The sequence below is a fragment of the Scyliorhinus canicula genome, chromosome 14 (assembly GCF_902713615.1).
Source record: "Scyliorhinus canicula chromosome 14, sScyCan1.1, whole genome shotgun sequence".
In the NCBI taxonomy this organism is placed as follows: domain Eukaryota; kingdom Metazoa; phylum Chordata; class Chondrichthyes; order Carcharhiniformes; family Scyliorhinidae; genus Scyliorhinus; species Scyliorhinus canicula.
In genome coordinates, this window is record NC_052159.1 from 122,050,328 (window position 1) to 122,064,471 (window position 14,144).

At 57.3% G+C, this 14,144-nt stretch overlaps 1 protein-coding gene across 1 annotated transcript in view; it reads left to right on the top strand.

Annotated features, from left to right (window-relative positions):
* Window positions 1–14,144, top strand: part of abcc4 (ATP-binding cassette, sub-family C (CFTR/MRP), member 4) — a 655,673-nt gene that overhangs the window by 349,263 nt on the left and 292,266 nt on the right. The window contains exon 14 of the mRNA XM_038817953.1: window positions 5,138–5,234. Within this exon, the coding sequence (XP_038673881.1) occupies window positions 5,138–5,234 (97 nt within the window). The remainder of the gene's footprint in view (window positions 1–5,137; window positions 5,235–14,144) is intronic.

A 14,144-nucleotide genomic window follows, 5' to 3' on the forward strand; every position in this document is an offset into this window, starting at 1 on the left:
AGGTCAAAGCAACAGCAGTCTAGTTTAGATGGCCAATGGAGTTACGTATAGTTACCATAGTTAGATCTTGTTAACCTTATCACTAGTATCAAAATTAAAGTAAAGAACCCATGTAAATATTGTTGTAGTTATTCAATAAACCTTTTGTTACCACTGGAAGATTTTGAATCTTCTTCATCGGGCTTAATACCTCATCACTAACCAAGGATTGAGTAGCACATGTTACCTACCACACAGGTAACAAAATAGCGATTGTGGAGGAGTTACTTAAATTCTTTACTAGATATGGACTACCCACAGAAATTTACTAGATATGGACTACCCACAGAAATACAATCAGTGAAAATAAAAGTTATTGAGGAGTTTCCAATACCCTCAACACAAAGGGAAATAATGCAATTTCTTGTCATGAGTGGATTTATTTGAACATTTATGCAGAATGTTTGTAGCGTGATTGCTCCATTGATGGACTTGCTGAAGAAACGTCAACATTTTCAGTGGACAGCGGAGTTTCAACAGGCATTTGACTGCCTGAAAGCTATGATAACTAATGCTCCTGTGTTGGAGAATTACAAGGGACTCGGTGATCAGACTGAACTAAAGTATCTGACTTTAAAGAGAAATGTCGAGGCGTAGAGAAATGGACGGATCGTGCAGAGACCTTCTTGCTCAAAGAAACGGTCAATCGAGAAGGATTCCAGTTGGAGGAAGAAGAACTAAAATGGACTATATTATTATACCTGTTTGCGTGTGTTGTTTTTTTTTAAATGAAAATGTATACTTACTCTCTGCATTTCATAAAGGAAAGTGAAAAGGTGAAAAATGAAACCATCTTGAAGTTGATTGAAGGTGTCATGGGAATGTCACTTAAGAAATGTTTGTCTGCTCAAGTGGCTGCAGTGATGTCAGAGTGTGTGGAGCTGAGCTCTGGCTCTGCTTTTTAGTTTCGCTTTGAGGAAAAGCTTGGGTGTGTCTGTTTTTTAGTTTAGTTTTAGTTTTGGAGAAGCTGCAATCACAGCAGGATGTGTGTGAATCTCTGTAACCAGGGGCTGGTTTAGCACAGTGGGCTAAATAGCTGGCTTGCAATTCAGAACAATGCCAGAAGCACAGGTTCAATTCCCGTACCGGCCTCCCCAAACAGGCGCCAGAATGTGGCGACTAGGGGCTTTTCACAGTAATTTCATTGAAGCCTACTTGTGACAATAAGCGATTATTAATATTATTATGAATGTCCATTTGGTGATTTCAACGTGGTAACTGTTCTCAGTAGTGAAGTTAAGCCTGATGTCTTTCTGTACAAAGGGTTCTTTTTGTCTTATGGATGTTAAAAGGAAAGTTTAAGAATTACTTCGAGTGTTGCATTCTTTGGGGGGTGTATTTGAATTGATGGTTGCAAAGGTGTTCACTATGTTTTAAAAATGTTAACTGAGTTCATAGAATAAACATTGTTTTGCTTTAAAAATTACTTCTAAATTTCCACTGCACCACACCTGTAGAATGGGCCGTGTGCTCCCCATACCACAATCTAGTAAAAGTTGTGGGTCAGATGATCTCCATTACATACTTTGGAGTTCTCTAAACCCCTGCCAATAACACCAGTTAACAATAACACTAACCCTTTAAGAAAGATATACTCGGGGGGGGGGGCGTTGACTATGTTTATTTATTTAATTTTAATTTATTTTTATGTTCTCTTGTTTACTGGGTTGGGGGGGGGGGTGGGGGGTGTGATATATGCATTGCTACGGTCTTGGGGGTGTTATACAGTAGTCCCCCTTTATAACGCGGGTGTTGGGGTCCAAGACAGCCACCCGCGTTGTATCCGAGCCGCGGATATCCATGATGGGGGTTTTAAATTTATTTAAAAATCTATGCTAGCGCTTCCCATTGTGAGTCTACGGGGGGGGCGGGGGGAGAGGTCAGACCCCCGTAGACTCTCAATGGGAAGTGCTAGCATAGATTTTTAAATAAATTTAAAACCCCCATCGTGGATCCAATTAAAATTTCAGCGGCCGGCTCACTTTGATCCAGAGAGGGAAGCTGCTCTCACTGAAATCAGCCGGCCGCTGAAATTGACACTGCTGGCTGCTCTCTCCCTCCAATCCAACTTTTAAGTTTTAATGTTTCTGATTGGAGGGAGAGAGCAGCCGGCAGTGTCAATTTCTTTTTTTTTCCTCCGGCTTGCCCCCTCTCCCCCCACATCCTCCGGCTCGCCCCCTCTCCCCCCACACCCTCCGGTTCGCCCCCTCTCCCCCCACATTCTCCAACTAGACCCCTCTCCCCCCCCACACCCTCCGACTCACCCCCTCTCCCCCCCCCAACACCCTCCGGCTCGCCCCCTCTCCCCCCACACCCTCCGGTTCGCCCCCTCTTCCCCCCACACTCTCCGGCTCGCTCCCTCTCCCTCCTGCTCTCCCCCACAGCGTCCAGCTCGCCCCCTCTCCCCCCACACCTTCCGGCTCGCTCCCTCTCCCCCTCTCTCCCACACCCTCCTGCTCTCCCCCACAGCGTCCAGCTCTCCCCCTGTCCCCCCACACCCTCCGGCTCGCCCCCTCCCCACACCCTCCGGCTCGCCCCCTCCCCCCCCTCTCCTCCCCCGTCCCCCAACACCCGCAGGGCCCCCCTCTCTCCCCCAACACCCGCAGGGCCCCCCTCTCTCCCCCAACACCCGCAGGTCCACCCTCTCTCCCCCACACCCCCAGGGGGGTCTCCCCCACACCCGCCCACACCCGCTCCCCCCCAACACCCGCAGGGCCCCCCTCTCTCCCCCAACACCCGCAGGTCCACCCTCTCTCCCCCACACCCCCAGGGGGGTCTCCCCCACACCCACAGGGGGGTCTCCCCCACACCCGCTCCCCCCCAACACCCGCGCCCCCCCACCTCTCCCCCCCAACACCCGCAGGGCCCCCCTCTCTCCCGCAACACCCGCAGGGCCCCCCTCTCTCCCCCAACACCCGCAGGGCCCCCCTCTCTCCCCCAACACCCGCAGGGCCCCCCTCTCTCCCCCAAACACCCGCAGGGCCCCCCTCTCTCCCCCAACACCCGCAGGTCCACCCTCTCTCCCCCACACCCACAGGGGGGTCTCCCCCACACCCGCCCCCCCTCCTCCCCCCCCCAACACCCACCCCCCTCTTCTCCTCCCCCCCAACACCCGCCCCCCCTCTTCCCCCCCCCAACACCCGCCCCCCCCTCTTCTCCCCCCCCAACACCCGCCCCCCCTCTTCTCCCCCCCAACACCCGCCCCCCCTCTTCTCTCCCCCCCCAACACCCGCCCCCCTCAACATCCGCCCCCCCTCTTCTCCCTCCCCCAACACCAGCCCCCCTCCCCCCAACACCCGCCCCCCCTCTTCTCCCCCCCCCAACACCCGCCCCCCCCTCCAACATCCGCCCCCCTCTTCCCCCCAACACCCGCGCCCCCCCCACCTCTCCCCCCCCAACACCCGCGCCCCCCCCCCTCTCCCCCCCCCCCAACACCCGCAGGGCCCCCCTCTCTCCCCCAACACCCGCAGGGCCCCCCTCTCTCCCCCAACACCCGCAGGTCCACCCTCTCTCCCCCACACCCACAGGGGGGTCTCCCCCCCACCCTCCCCCCTCCTCTCCCCCCCCAACACCCGCCCCCCTCCTCTCCCCCCGCCCCCTCCTCTCCCCCCCTCCTCTCCCCCCCCAACACCCTCCCCCCCTCTTCTCCCCCCCAACACCCGCCCCCCCTCTTCTCCCCCCCCAACACCCGCCCCCCCTCTTCTCCCCCCCCAACACCTGCCCCCCCTCTTCTCCCCCCCCAACACCCGCCCCCCCTCTTCTCCCCCCCCAACACCCGCCCCCCCTCTTCTCCTCCCCCCAACACCCGCCCCCCCTCTTCTCCTCCCCCCCAACACCCGCCCCCCTCTTCTCCCCCCCCAACACCCGCCCCCCCTCTTCTCCCCCCCCAACACCCGCCCCCCCTCTTCTCCCCCCCCAACACCCGCCCCCCCTCTTCTCTCCCCCCCAACACCCGCCCCCCCTCTTCTCTCCCCCCCAACACCCGCCCCCCTCAACATCCGCCCCCCCTCTTCTCCCTCCCCCCAACACCCGCCCCCCCTCCCCCCAACACCCGCCCCCCCTCTTCTCCCCCCCCCCCCCCCAACACCCGCCCCCCCCTCGGCAGTGTCAATTTCAGCGGCCGGCTGATTATTTCATTGAGAGCAGCTTCCCTCTCTGGATCAAAGTGAGCCGGCCGCTGAAATTGACACTGCCGGCTGCTCTCTCCCTCCAATCCAACTTTTAAGTTTTAATGTTTCTGATTGGAGGGAGAGAGCAGCCGGCAGTGTCAATTTCAGCGGCCGGCTCACTTTGATCCAGAGAGGGAAGCTGCTCTCTCACTGAAACTATCAGCCGGCCGCTGAAATTGACACAACTGACAGTTGGGGTCCATAAACCTGAGGGGGGGCGGGTGTTGGGGGGGAGAAGAGGGGGGGAGGGTGTTGGGGGGGGAGAGGAGGGGGAGGAGAGGAGGGGGGCGGGTGTTGGGGGGGAGAGGAGGGGGGCGGGTGTGGGGGAGACCCCCCTGTGGGTGTGGGGGAGAGAGCGAACCGCGGTATTGCGGAGCGCGGTATAACGGGGGACTACTGTACTTATTATGTTTCTTTATTGTAGCTTGTCATTGTTTGTTATATTTTTTGTAAAAAATTTCAATAAAAATTATTTTTTTTTAAAAAGAAAGATATACCCATTGTCGTCTCAGGCTTTGACACTTGTCAAGGCTGTCTAGATATCTCTATGTTCACAGATAGTGATGTAGCACATGGGCAGCTCTATACGCAGTAATCTGGAAGAAATAGTGAGGGCAAGTTTCTTCCACACGGTAGAATGAAAGTTTTCTCCACATGATTATTTTTACGGTCCTATTCTTTTTGAGCCATGCCTCTGGAGCTTCTTCAGGTTAATTGATTGATGCTCCCTTTTTCCATTGTCATTTTGTAATATCTTCTCGTTTTGGGGTATCACTTTGATGACATGGATCTCCTCTGGACCTAAAAGTCTTCAGCTGATCTCGAGCCAGGTTAGCATCCCAAAATCTACCCTGAGACAGATATGGTCTAAAGTCACGTATGGCAATAAATTGAACAACTGAGAAATTGCTAATTTTTATTCTCTCTAGGTGTATAACTGGGATTTTGAAAAATAAACCTCGTATTCTCGTGACTCATCAACTTCAATATCTAAGCGCTACTAACGAGATTCTGATATTAAAAGAGGTAAGTTTTGTTTTCGGAAAAGAAGGCGCAGAAAATTAGAATCATGTACTTATGAGTACCAGGTACTGTTCTAAATTGCTTTTCATATTGAATGGTCAATTACTTACAGCCTGGCTTCTTTTTCTATGATATCATTTTGTAAGTTAGAAACGTTGAATAGTCATGGCACAGAAGAAGACTCTTGCCCATCCTGTCCTTGCTGACTCTCAGCAAGAACATCTCATTAAGTTCCACTCTTCTGCCTTGTCTCCATTGCCCTAAAAATCTTTTCACTTCAGATAAAAATTCAGTTTTCTTATGATGGCTTCAATTGAATCTACTTCCACCATACTCTCATGCAATGCATTACAGATTCTAAACACTTTGATTGTAAAAATATTTTTTTTCATGTCGACATTACTTTTTTTGCCAATATCCTTGAACCTTATTCTCGATTCTTCTGCCAACAGAACAGTTACCCCCTATCTACTCTGGGTCCCCCATGATTTTAAACACATCTATCAAATCTCCTCTTGCTCTTATCTTCAAGAAGAACAGCTCGTCTCTTCAATCTATCCATGTAACACGAGTTCCTCATCCTTGGAACCATTCTGGTGAATCCAATATCTTTATATCCTTCCAAAGTGTGGTAACCGGAACTGGTACTGCACTTGAGGCCAAAGCAGTATCTTGTACAGTTGTATAATGCCTTCTTGCCTTTGTACTCTATTGCCTTATTCATAAAGTCCAGGCTCCTGTATGCTTTATAAAGCATTTTCTCAACCTGTCCCTTCACCTTCAATGTTTGTGCACCAGGCCATTCTGCCCCTGCACTCACTTTGGAATTGTATCTTCATACAGACAGGAGGGGGATTAATTTAAACCCTGATTTCTCCTCTCACTACTGTCTGCAAACGGAAAGGTGTCTTCGATTTTCTATTTCATCTTTATAAGTGGTGGGGTATTTCCTCAACCCTCCAGTTTAGAGTGATCTGATCCTCCATTATTAACTCGACAATAAACTCAAGATGTGGTAAAATGAAATGACGTGAAAATGAAATGAAAATAAGAGGATCAGCAAGTGACTGCCTTTGACATCAAGGCAACTATTGACCTAATGTGGCATCAAAGCCTTTGCAAAACTGATGACAATGGAAATTGTGAAGAGAAACATTCCACTGGTTGGAGTCATACCGACCTATAGAATGCCTAAAGGAAGGTGGTTGTAGTTATTGGAGGTCAATGATCTCAATTCCAGGACATCTTTGCAGAAGTTCCTCAGGATAATATCCTAAGCCAGCCATCTTCAGCTACTTCATTAATGACCTTCCCACCATCATGTGTCAGAAGTGGGGCTATTCATGGATGATCACACATTACCATTCGCAAATGCTCAGATACTGAAGAAATTCATGTTCATATGCAGCAAGACCTGGACAATATCCAGGCTTTGGCTGATAAGTGATAAGTAAAATTGGTGCCACACAAGTGTCAGACAGTAGTCATCTCCAATAAGAGAGAATCGACTAGAAACCTAACTGGACTAGCTATATAAATACTGTGGTCACAAAGGTCAGTGAGAGTGCTAACCACTGCGCCACAGTGCTGCCCTTCCAATATTTAAAGAATTGCAATATAGCTCCAATATATTGCATCTGCTGCCCTTGCATTATAGGTGGTAGAAGCTTGCGGTTTGGAAGATGCTGTCGAAGGAGCCTTGGTGAGTTGCTACGGTGCAGCTCGGAGATGGTACATGTATAAATTCTATAATTTTACAGCCCCTCACACTCTAGTAACATTGTCATTTGAAATGAAATGAAAAAATGAAATGAAAATCGCTTATTGTCACAAGTAGGCTTCAAATGAAGTTACTGTGAAAAGCCCCTAGTCGCCACAATCCGGCGCCTGTTCAGGGAGGCTGGTACGGGAATTGAACCGTGCTGCTGGCCTGCCTTGGTCTGCTTTAAAAGCCAGCTATTTAGCCCTGTGCTAAACCAGGCCCTGTGCTAAACCAGCCCCTGATTTTTGCAACAAATCACCTCATAAGGATATTGGGTTTTTTCTCCCTCTCGCAGTGGCTGAGACACTAAGTGACATCCTCGACTCTGGCACTAGGAAGGAAATATACCATCCTGGATTACATCTGCAGCCACAGAAACACCTACCTGTTCCATAACTATCACACTTCCTGTTGCACTAGCTTTTCTGTTACTTGTCTTGCATCCCTTTACAGCAAAGCCAACTATGTAGTCATGGAATTCACTCTGGTTATATTCCACAGAGGAACCATCACTCCCTCCAGTATTCAGCCCAGAATACTGCTTAAAGAATGAGACGCAATCAGGGAACTCTTGCACTACCTGCTTTGGTCTTTCTTGCCTGCACGTCACCCATTCCCCCTCTGCCTGCATACCCTTGTACATGTAATGGTTACATCTATAAGCATGCTATCTACAAAATTCTCAGTCTCACATACGTATATGCCACAGTGAAACAACAAGCACAGGCTGCTGCAGCTGCACTTTTTGCAGTTCTCCAGGACAGGAGAAGAAGCCTGGAGTTCCCATGAGGAATGGGTTGGTTACTGCACGGACCTGAGCTGCTCTGCCACTCCTCTAATTATATTATATCCTCACGTGATGCTTCTCCACATAACAATGTTTTATTTTAACATTGCTCATTTTTGATTTGGGAACAGAGACGGAGACGGAGTGGGAAAGGGGCCGGAGACACAGTGGGAAAGGGGATGGAGACGGAGATGGAGTGGGAAAGGGGGCGAAGATGGAGCGGGAAAGGGGACGGAGACGGAGATGGAGTGGGAAGGGAGACGGAGCGGGAAATCACCCCATAAGGATATTGGGATAGAAACGGAGCGGGAAAGGGGAGGGAGTCAGAGCGGGAAAGGAGAGGGAGACGGAGCGGGAAAGGGGAGGGAGACGAAGCGGGAAAGGGGACAGAGGCGGAGCGGGAAAGGGGAGGGATACGGAGTGGGAAAGGGGATGGAGACAGAGCGGGAAAGGGGACGGAGGCAGAGCGGGAAAGGGAAGGGAGACGGAGCGGGAAAGGGGACGGAGACGAAGCGGGAAAGGGGACGGAGATGAAGCGGAAAGGGGAGGGAGACGGAAAGGGGACGGAGACGGAGCGGGAAAGGGGACGGAGACGGAGCGGGAAAGGGGACGGAGACGGAGCGGGAAAGGGGACGGAGACGGAGCGGGAAAGGAGATGAAGCGGGAAAGGGAGGAGGGAGATGGAGCGGAAAGGGGAGGGAGACGGAGCGGGAAAGGGGAGGGAGACGGAGCGGGAAAGGGGACAGAGACAGAGCGGGAAAGGGGAGGGAGACGGAGCAGGAAAGGGGATGGAGACGGAGCGGAAAGGGGACGGAGACAGAGCGGGAAAGGAGACGGAGCAGGAAAGGGGACATAGACGCAGTGGTAAAGGGGAGGGAGACGGAGCGGGAAAGGGGATGGAAACGGAAAGGGGACGGAGCGGGAAAGGGGACGGAGACGGAGCGGGAAAGGGGACGGAGACGGAGCGGGAAAGGGAGACGGAGCGGGAAAAGGGGACGGAGATGAAGCGGGAAAGGGGAGGAGGGAGATGGAGCGGGAAAGGGGAGGAGACGGAGCAGGAAAGGGGATGGAGACGGAGCGGGAAAGGGGACAGAGACAGAGCGGGAAAGGGGAGGGAGACGGAGCAGGAAAGGGGATGGAGACGGAGCGGGAAAGGGGATGGAGACAGAGCGGGAAAAGAGACGGAGCGGGAAAGGGGACAGAGACGCAGTGGGAAAGGGGAGGGAGACGGAGTGGGAAAGGGGATGGAAACGGAGCGGGAAAGGGGACGGAGCGGGCAAGGGGACGGAGACGGAGCGGGCAAGGGGGCGGAGACGGAGCGGGAAAGGGGACGGAGCGGGAAAGGGGACGGAGCGGGAAAGGGGACGGAGTGGGAAAGGGGACGGAGACGGAGCAGGAAAGGGGACGGAGATGGAGCGGGAAAGGGGACGGAGACGGAGCGGGAAAGGGGACGGGGACGGAGCGGGAAAGGGGACTGGGACGGAGCGGGAAAGGGGACGGAGACGCAGCGGGAAAGGGGAGGGAGACGGAGCGGAAAGGGGACGGAGACGGAGCGGGAAAGGGGACGGAGACGGAGCGGGAAAGGGGACGGAGACGGAGCGGGAAAGGGGACGGAGCGGGAAAGGGGACGGAGACGAAGCGGGAAAGGGGACGGAGACGGAGCGGAAAGTGGAGGGAGACGGAGCGGGAAAGGGGACAGACGCAGCGGGAAAGGGGACGGAGACGGAGCGGGAAAGGGGACGGAGCGGGAAAAGGGACGAAGCGGGAAATGGGACGGAGACGGAGCGGGAAAGGGGACGGAGACGGAGTGGGAAAGGAGACGCAGAGGAAAAGGGGAGGGAGACGGAGCGGAAAAGGGGAGGGAGACGTAGCGGAAAAGGGGAGGGAGACGGAGCGGGAAAGGGGACGGAGACGGAGCGGGAAAGGGGACGGAGCTTGAAAGGGGACGGAGACAAAGCGGAAAGTGGAGGGAGATGGAGCGGGAAAGGTGACGGAGCGGGAAAGGGGACGGAGACGGAGCGGGAAAGGGGACGGAGCGGGAAAGGGGAGGGAGACGGAAAGGGGACGGAGACGCAGCGGGAAAGGGGAGGGAGATGGAGCGGGAAAGGGGACGGAGACGGAGCGGGAAAGGTGAGGGAGACGGAGCGGGAAAGGGTACGGAGACGGAGCGGAAAGGGGAGGGAGACGGAGCGGGAAAGGGGACGGAAACGGAGTGGGAAAGGGGACGGAGACGGAGCGGGAAAGGAGAGGGAGCGGGAAAGGGGATGGAGATGCAGCGGGAAAGGGGATGGAGGCGGAGCAGGAAAGGGGAGGGAGACGGAGCGGGAAAGGGGGGGTGACGGAGCAGGAAAGGGGACGGCGACGAAGTGGGAAAGCGGACGGAGACGGAGCGGGAAAGGGGACGGAGACAGAGCGGGAAAGGAGACGGAGAGGGAAAGGGGACGGAGACGCAGCGGGAAAGGGGTGGGAGCGGGAAAGGGGAGGGAGACAGAGCGGGAAAGGGGACGGAGACGGAGCGGGAAAGGGGACGGAGACGAAGCGGGAAAGGGGAGGGAGACGGAGCGGGAAAGGGGAGGGAGACGGAGCGGGAAAGGGGACGGAGACGGAGCGGGAAAGGGGACGGAGCGGGAAAGGGGACGGAGATGGAGCGGGAAAGGGGATGGAGCGGGAAAGGGGACGTAGACGGAGCGGGAAAGGAGACGGAGCGGGAAAGGGGACGGAGATGAAGCGGGAAAGGGGAGGAGGGAGATGGAGCGGGAAAGGGGAGGGAGACGGAGCAGGAAAGGGGATGGAGACGGAGCGGGAAAGGGGACAGAGACAGAGCGGGAAAGGGGAGGGAGACGGAGCGGGAAAGGGGATGGAGACGGAGCGGGAAAGGGGACGGAGACAGAGCGGGAAAGGAGACGGAGCGGGAAAGGGGACAGAGACGCAGTGGGAAAGGGGAGGGAGACGGAGCGGGAAAGGGGATGGAGCGGGAAAGGGGACGGAGCGGGGAAAGGGGACGGAGACGGAGCGGGAAAGGGGACGGAGACGGAGCGGGAAAGGAGATGGAGCGGGAAAGGGGACGGAGATGAAGCGGGAAAGGGGAGGAGGGAGATGGAGCGGGAAAGGGGAGGGAGACGGAGCGGGAAAGGGGAGGGAGACGGAGCAGGAAAGGGGATGGAGACGGAGCGGGAAAGGGGAGGGAGACGGAGCAGGAAAGGGGATGGAGACGGAGCGGGAAAGGGGATGGAGACAGAGCGGGAAAGGAGACGGAGCAGGAAAGGGGACAGAGACGCAGTGGGAAAGGGGAGGGAGCGGGAAAGGGGAGGGAGACGGAGCGGGAAAGGGGATGGAAACGGAGCGGGCAAGGGGACGGGGACGGAGCGGGCAAGGGGGCGGAGACGGAAAGGGGACGGAGTGGGAAAGGGGACGGAGCGGGAAAGGGGATGGAGACGGAGCGGGAAAGGGGACGGAGACGGAGCGGGAAAGGGGACGGAGACGGAGCGGGAAAGGGGACGGAGACGGAGCGGGAAAGGGGACGGAGACGCAGCGGGAAAGGGGAGGGAGACAGAGCGGGAAAGGGGACGGAGACGGAGCGGGAAAGGGGACGGAGCGGAAAGGGGACGGAGACGGAGCGGAAAGGGGGGAGACGGAGCGGGAAAGGAGACGGAGCGGAAAGGGGAGGGAGACGGAGCGGGAAAGGGACGGAGCGGGAAAGGGGACGGAGATGGAGCGGGAAAGGGGATGGAGCGGGAAAGGAGACGGAGCGGGAAATGGGACGGAGATGAAGCGGGAAAGGGAGAGGGGATGGAGCAGGAAAGGGGATGGAGACGGAGCGGGAAAGGGGACAGAGACAGAGCGGGAAAGGGGAGGGAGACGGAGCGGGAAAGGGGATGGAGACGGAGCGGGAAAGGGGACGGAGACAGAGCGGGAAAGGGGATGGAAACGGAGCGGGAAAGGGGACGGAGACGGAGCGGGAAAGGGGACGGAGACGGAGCGGGAAAGGAGACGGAGCGGGAAAGGGGATGGAAACGGAGCGGGAAAGGGGACGGAGACGGAGCGGGAAAGGGGACGGAGACGGAGCGGGAAAGGAGACGGAGCGGGAAAGGGGACTGGAGATGAAGCGGGAAAGGGGAGGAGGGAGATGGAGCGGGAAAGGGGAGGGAGACGGAGCAGGAAAGGCGATGGAGACGGAGCATGAAAGGGGAGGGAGACGGAGCAGGAAAGGGGATGGAGACGGAGCGGGAAAGGGGATGGAGACAGAGCGGGAAAGGAGACGGAGCGGGAAAGGGAACAGAGACGCAGTTGGAAAGGGGAGGGAGCGGGAAAGGGGAGGGAGACGGAGCGGGAAAGGGGATGGAAACGGAGCGGGAAAGGGGACGGAGCGGGCAAGGGGACGGAGACGGAGCGGGCAAGGGGGCGGAGACGGAAAGGGGACGGAGACGGAGCGGGAAAGGGGACGGAGACGGAGCGGGAAAGGGGACGGAGACGGAGCGGGAAAGGGGACGGAGACGGAGCGGGAAAGGAGACGGAGCGGGAAAGGGGACGGAGACGGAGCGGGAAAGGGGACGGAGACGGAGCGGGAAAGGTGACGGAGACGGAGCGGGAAAGGGGACGGAGACGGAGCGGGAAAGGGGACGGAGACGGAGCGGGAAAGGGGACGGAGACGGAGACGGAAAGGGACGGAGACGCAGCGGGAAAGGGGAGGGAGACAGAGCGGAAAGGGGACGGAGACGGAGCGGGAAAAGGGACGGAGCGGGAAAGGGGACGGAGACGGAGCGGGAACGGGGACGGAGACGGAGCGGGAAAGGGGAGGGAGACGGAGCGGGAAAGGGGAGGGAGACGGAGCGGGAAAGGGGAGGAGACGGAGCGGAAAGGGGACGGAGACGGAGCGGGAAAGGGGACGGAGACGGAGCGGGAAAGGGGGGAGAGACGGAGCGGGAAAGGGGACGGAGCGGGAAAGGGGACGGAGATAGAGCGGAAAGTGGAGGGAGACGGAGCGGGAAAGGGGACAGTCGCAGCGGGAAAGGGGACGTAGCGGGGACGGAGACGGAGCGGGAAAGGGGACGAAGCGGGAAATGGGACGGAGACGGAGCGGGAAAGGGGAGGGGGTGGAGGGAGCGGGAAAGGGGAGGGAGACGGAGCGGAAAGGGGATGGAGACGGAGCGGGAAAGGGGACAGAGACAGAGCGGGAAAGGGGAGGGAGACGGAGCGGGAAAGGGATGGAGACGGAGCGGGAAAGGGGACGGAGACAGAGCGGGAAAGGAGACGGAGCGGGAAAGGGGACAGAGACGCAGTGGGAAAGGGGAGGGAGACGGAGCGGGAAAGGGGACGGAGCGGGAAAGGGGACGGAGACGGAGCGGGAAAGGGGACGGAGACGGAGCGGGAAAGGGGACGGAGACGGAGCGGGAAAGGGGACGGAGACGGAGCGGGAAAGGGGACGGAGACGGAGCGGGAAAGGGGACGGAGACGGAGCGGGACAGGGGAGGGAGACGCAGCGGGACAGGGGAGGGAGACAGAGCGGGAAAGGGGACGGAGACGGAGCGGGAAAGGGGACGGAGATAAGCGGGAAAGGGGACGGAGACGGAGCGGAAAGGGGACGGAGACGGAGCGGGAAAGGGGACGGAGATGGAGCGGGAAAGGGGACGGAGACGGAGCGGGAAAGGAGACGGAGCGGGAAAGGGGACGGAGATGAAGCGGGAAAGGGGAGGAGGGAGATGGAGCGGGAAAGGGGAGGGAGACGGAGCAGGAAAGGGGATGGAGACGGAGCGGGAAAGGGGAGGGAGACAGAGCGGGAAAGGGGAGGGAGACGGAGCGGGAAAGGGGATGGAGACGGAGCGGGGAAAGGGGACGGAGACAGAGCGGGAAAGGAGACGGAGCGGGAAAGGGGAGGGAGACGGAGCGGGAAAGGGGATGGAAACGGAGCGGGAAAGGGGACGGAGCGGGAAAGGGGACGGAGACGGAGCGGGAAAGGAGACGGAGCGGGAAAGGGGACGGAGATGAAGCGGGAAAGGGGGGGAGGGAGATGGAGCGGGAAAGGGGAGGGAGACAGAGCAGGAAAGGGGATGGAGACGGAGCGGGAAAGGGGAGGGAGATGGAGCAGGAAAGGGGATGGAGACGGAGCGGGAAAGGGGATGGAGACAGAGCGGGAAAGGAGACAGAGCGGGAAAGGAGACGGAGCGGGAAAGGGGACAGAGACGCAGTGGGAAAGGGGAGGGAGCGGGAATGGGGAGGGAGACGGAGCGGGAAAGGGGATGGAAACGGAGCGGGAAAGGGACGGAGACGGAGCGGGAAAGGGGACGGAGACGGAGCGGGAAGGGGACGGAGACGGAGCGGGAAAGGGGACGAGACGGAGCGGGAAAGGGGACGGAGACGAGCGGGA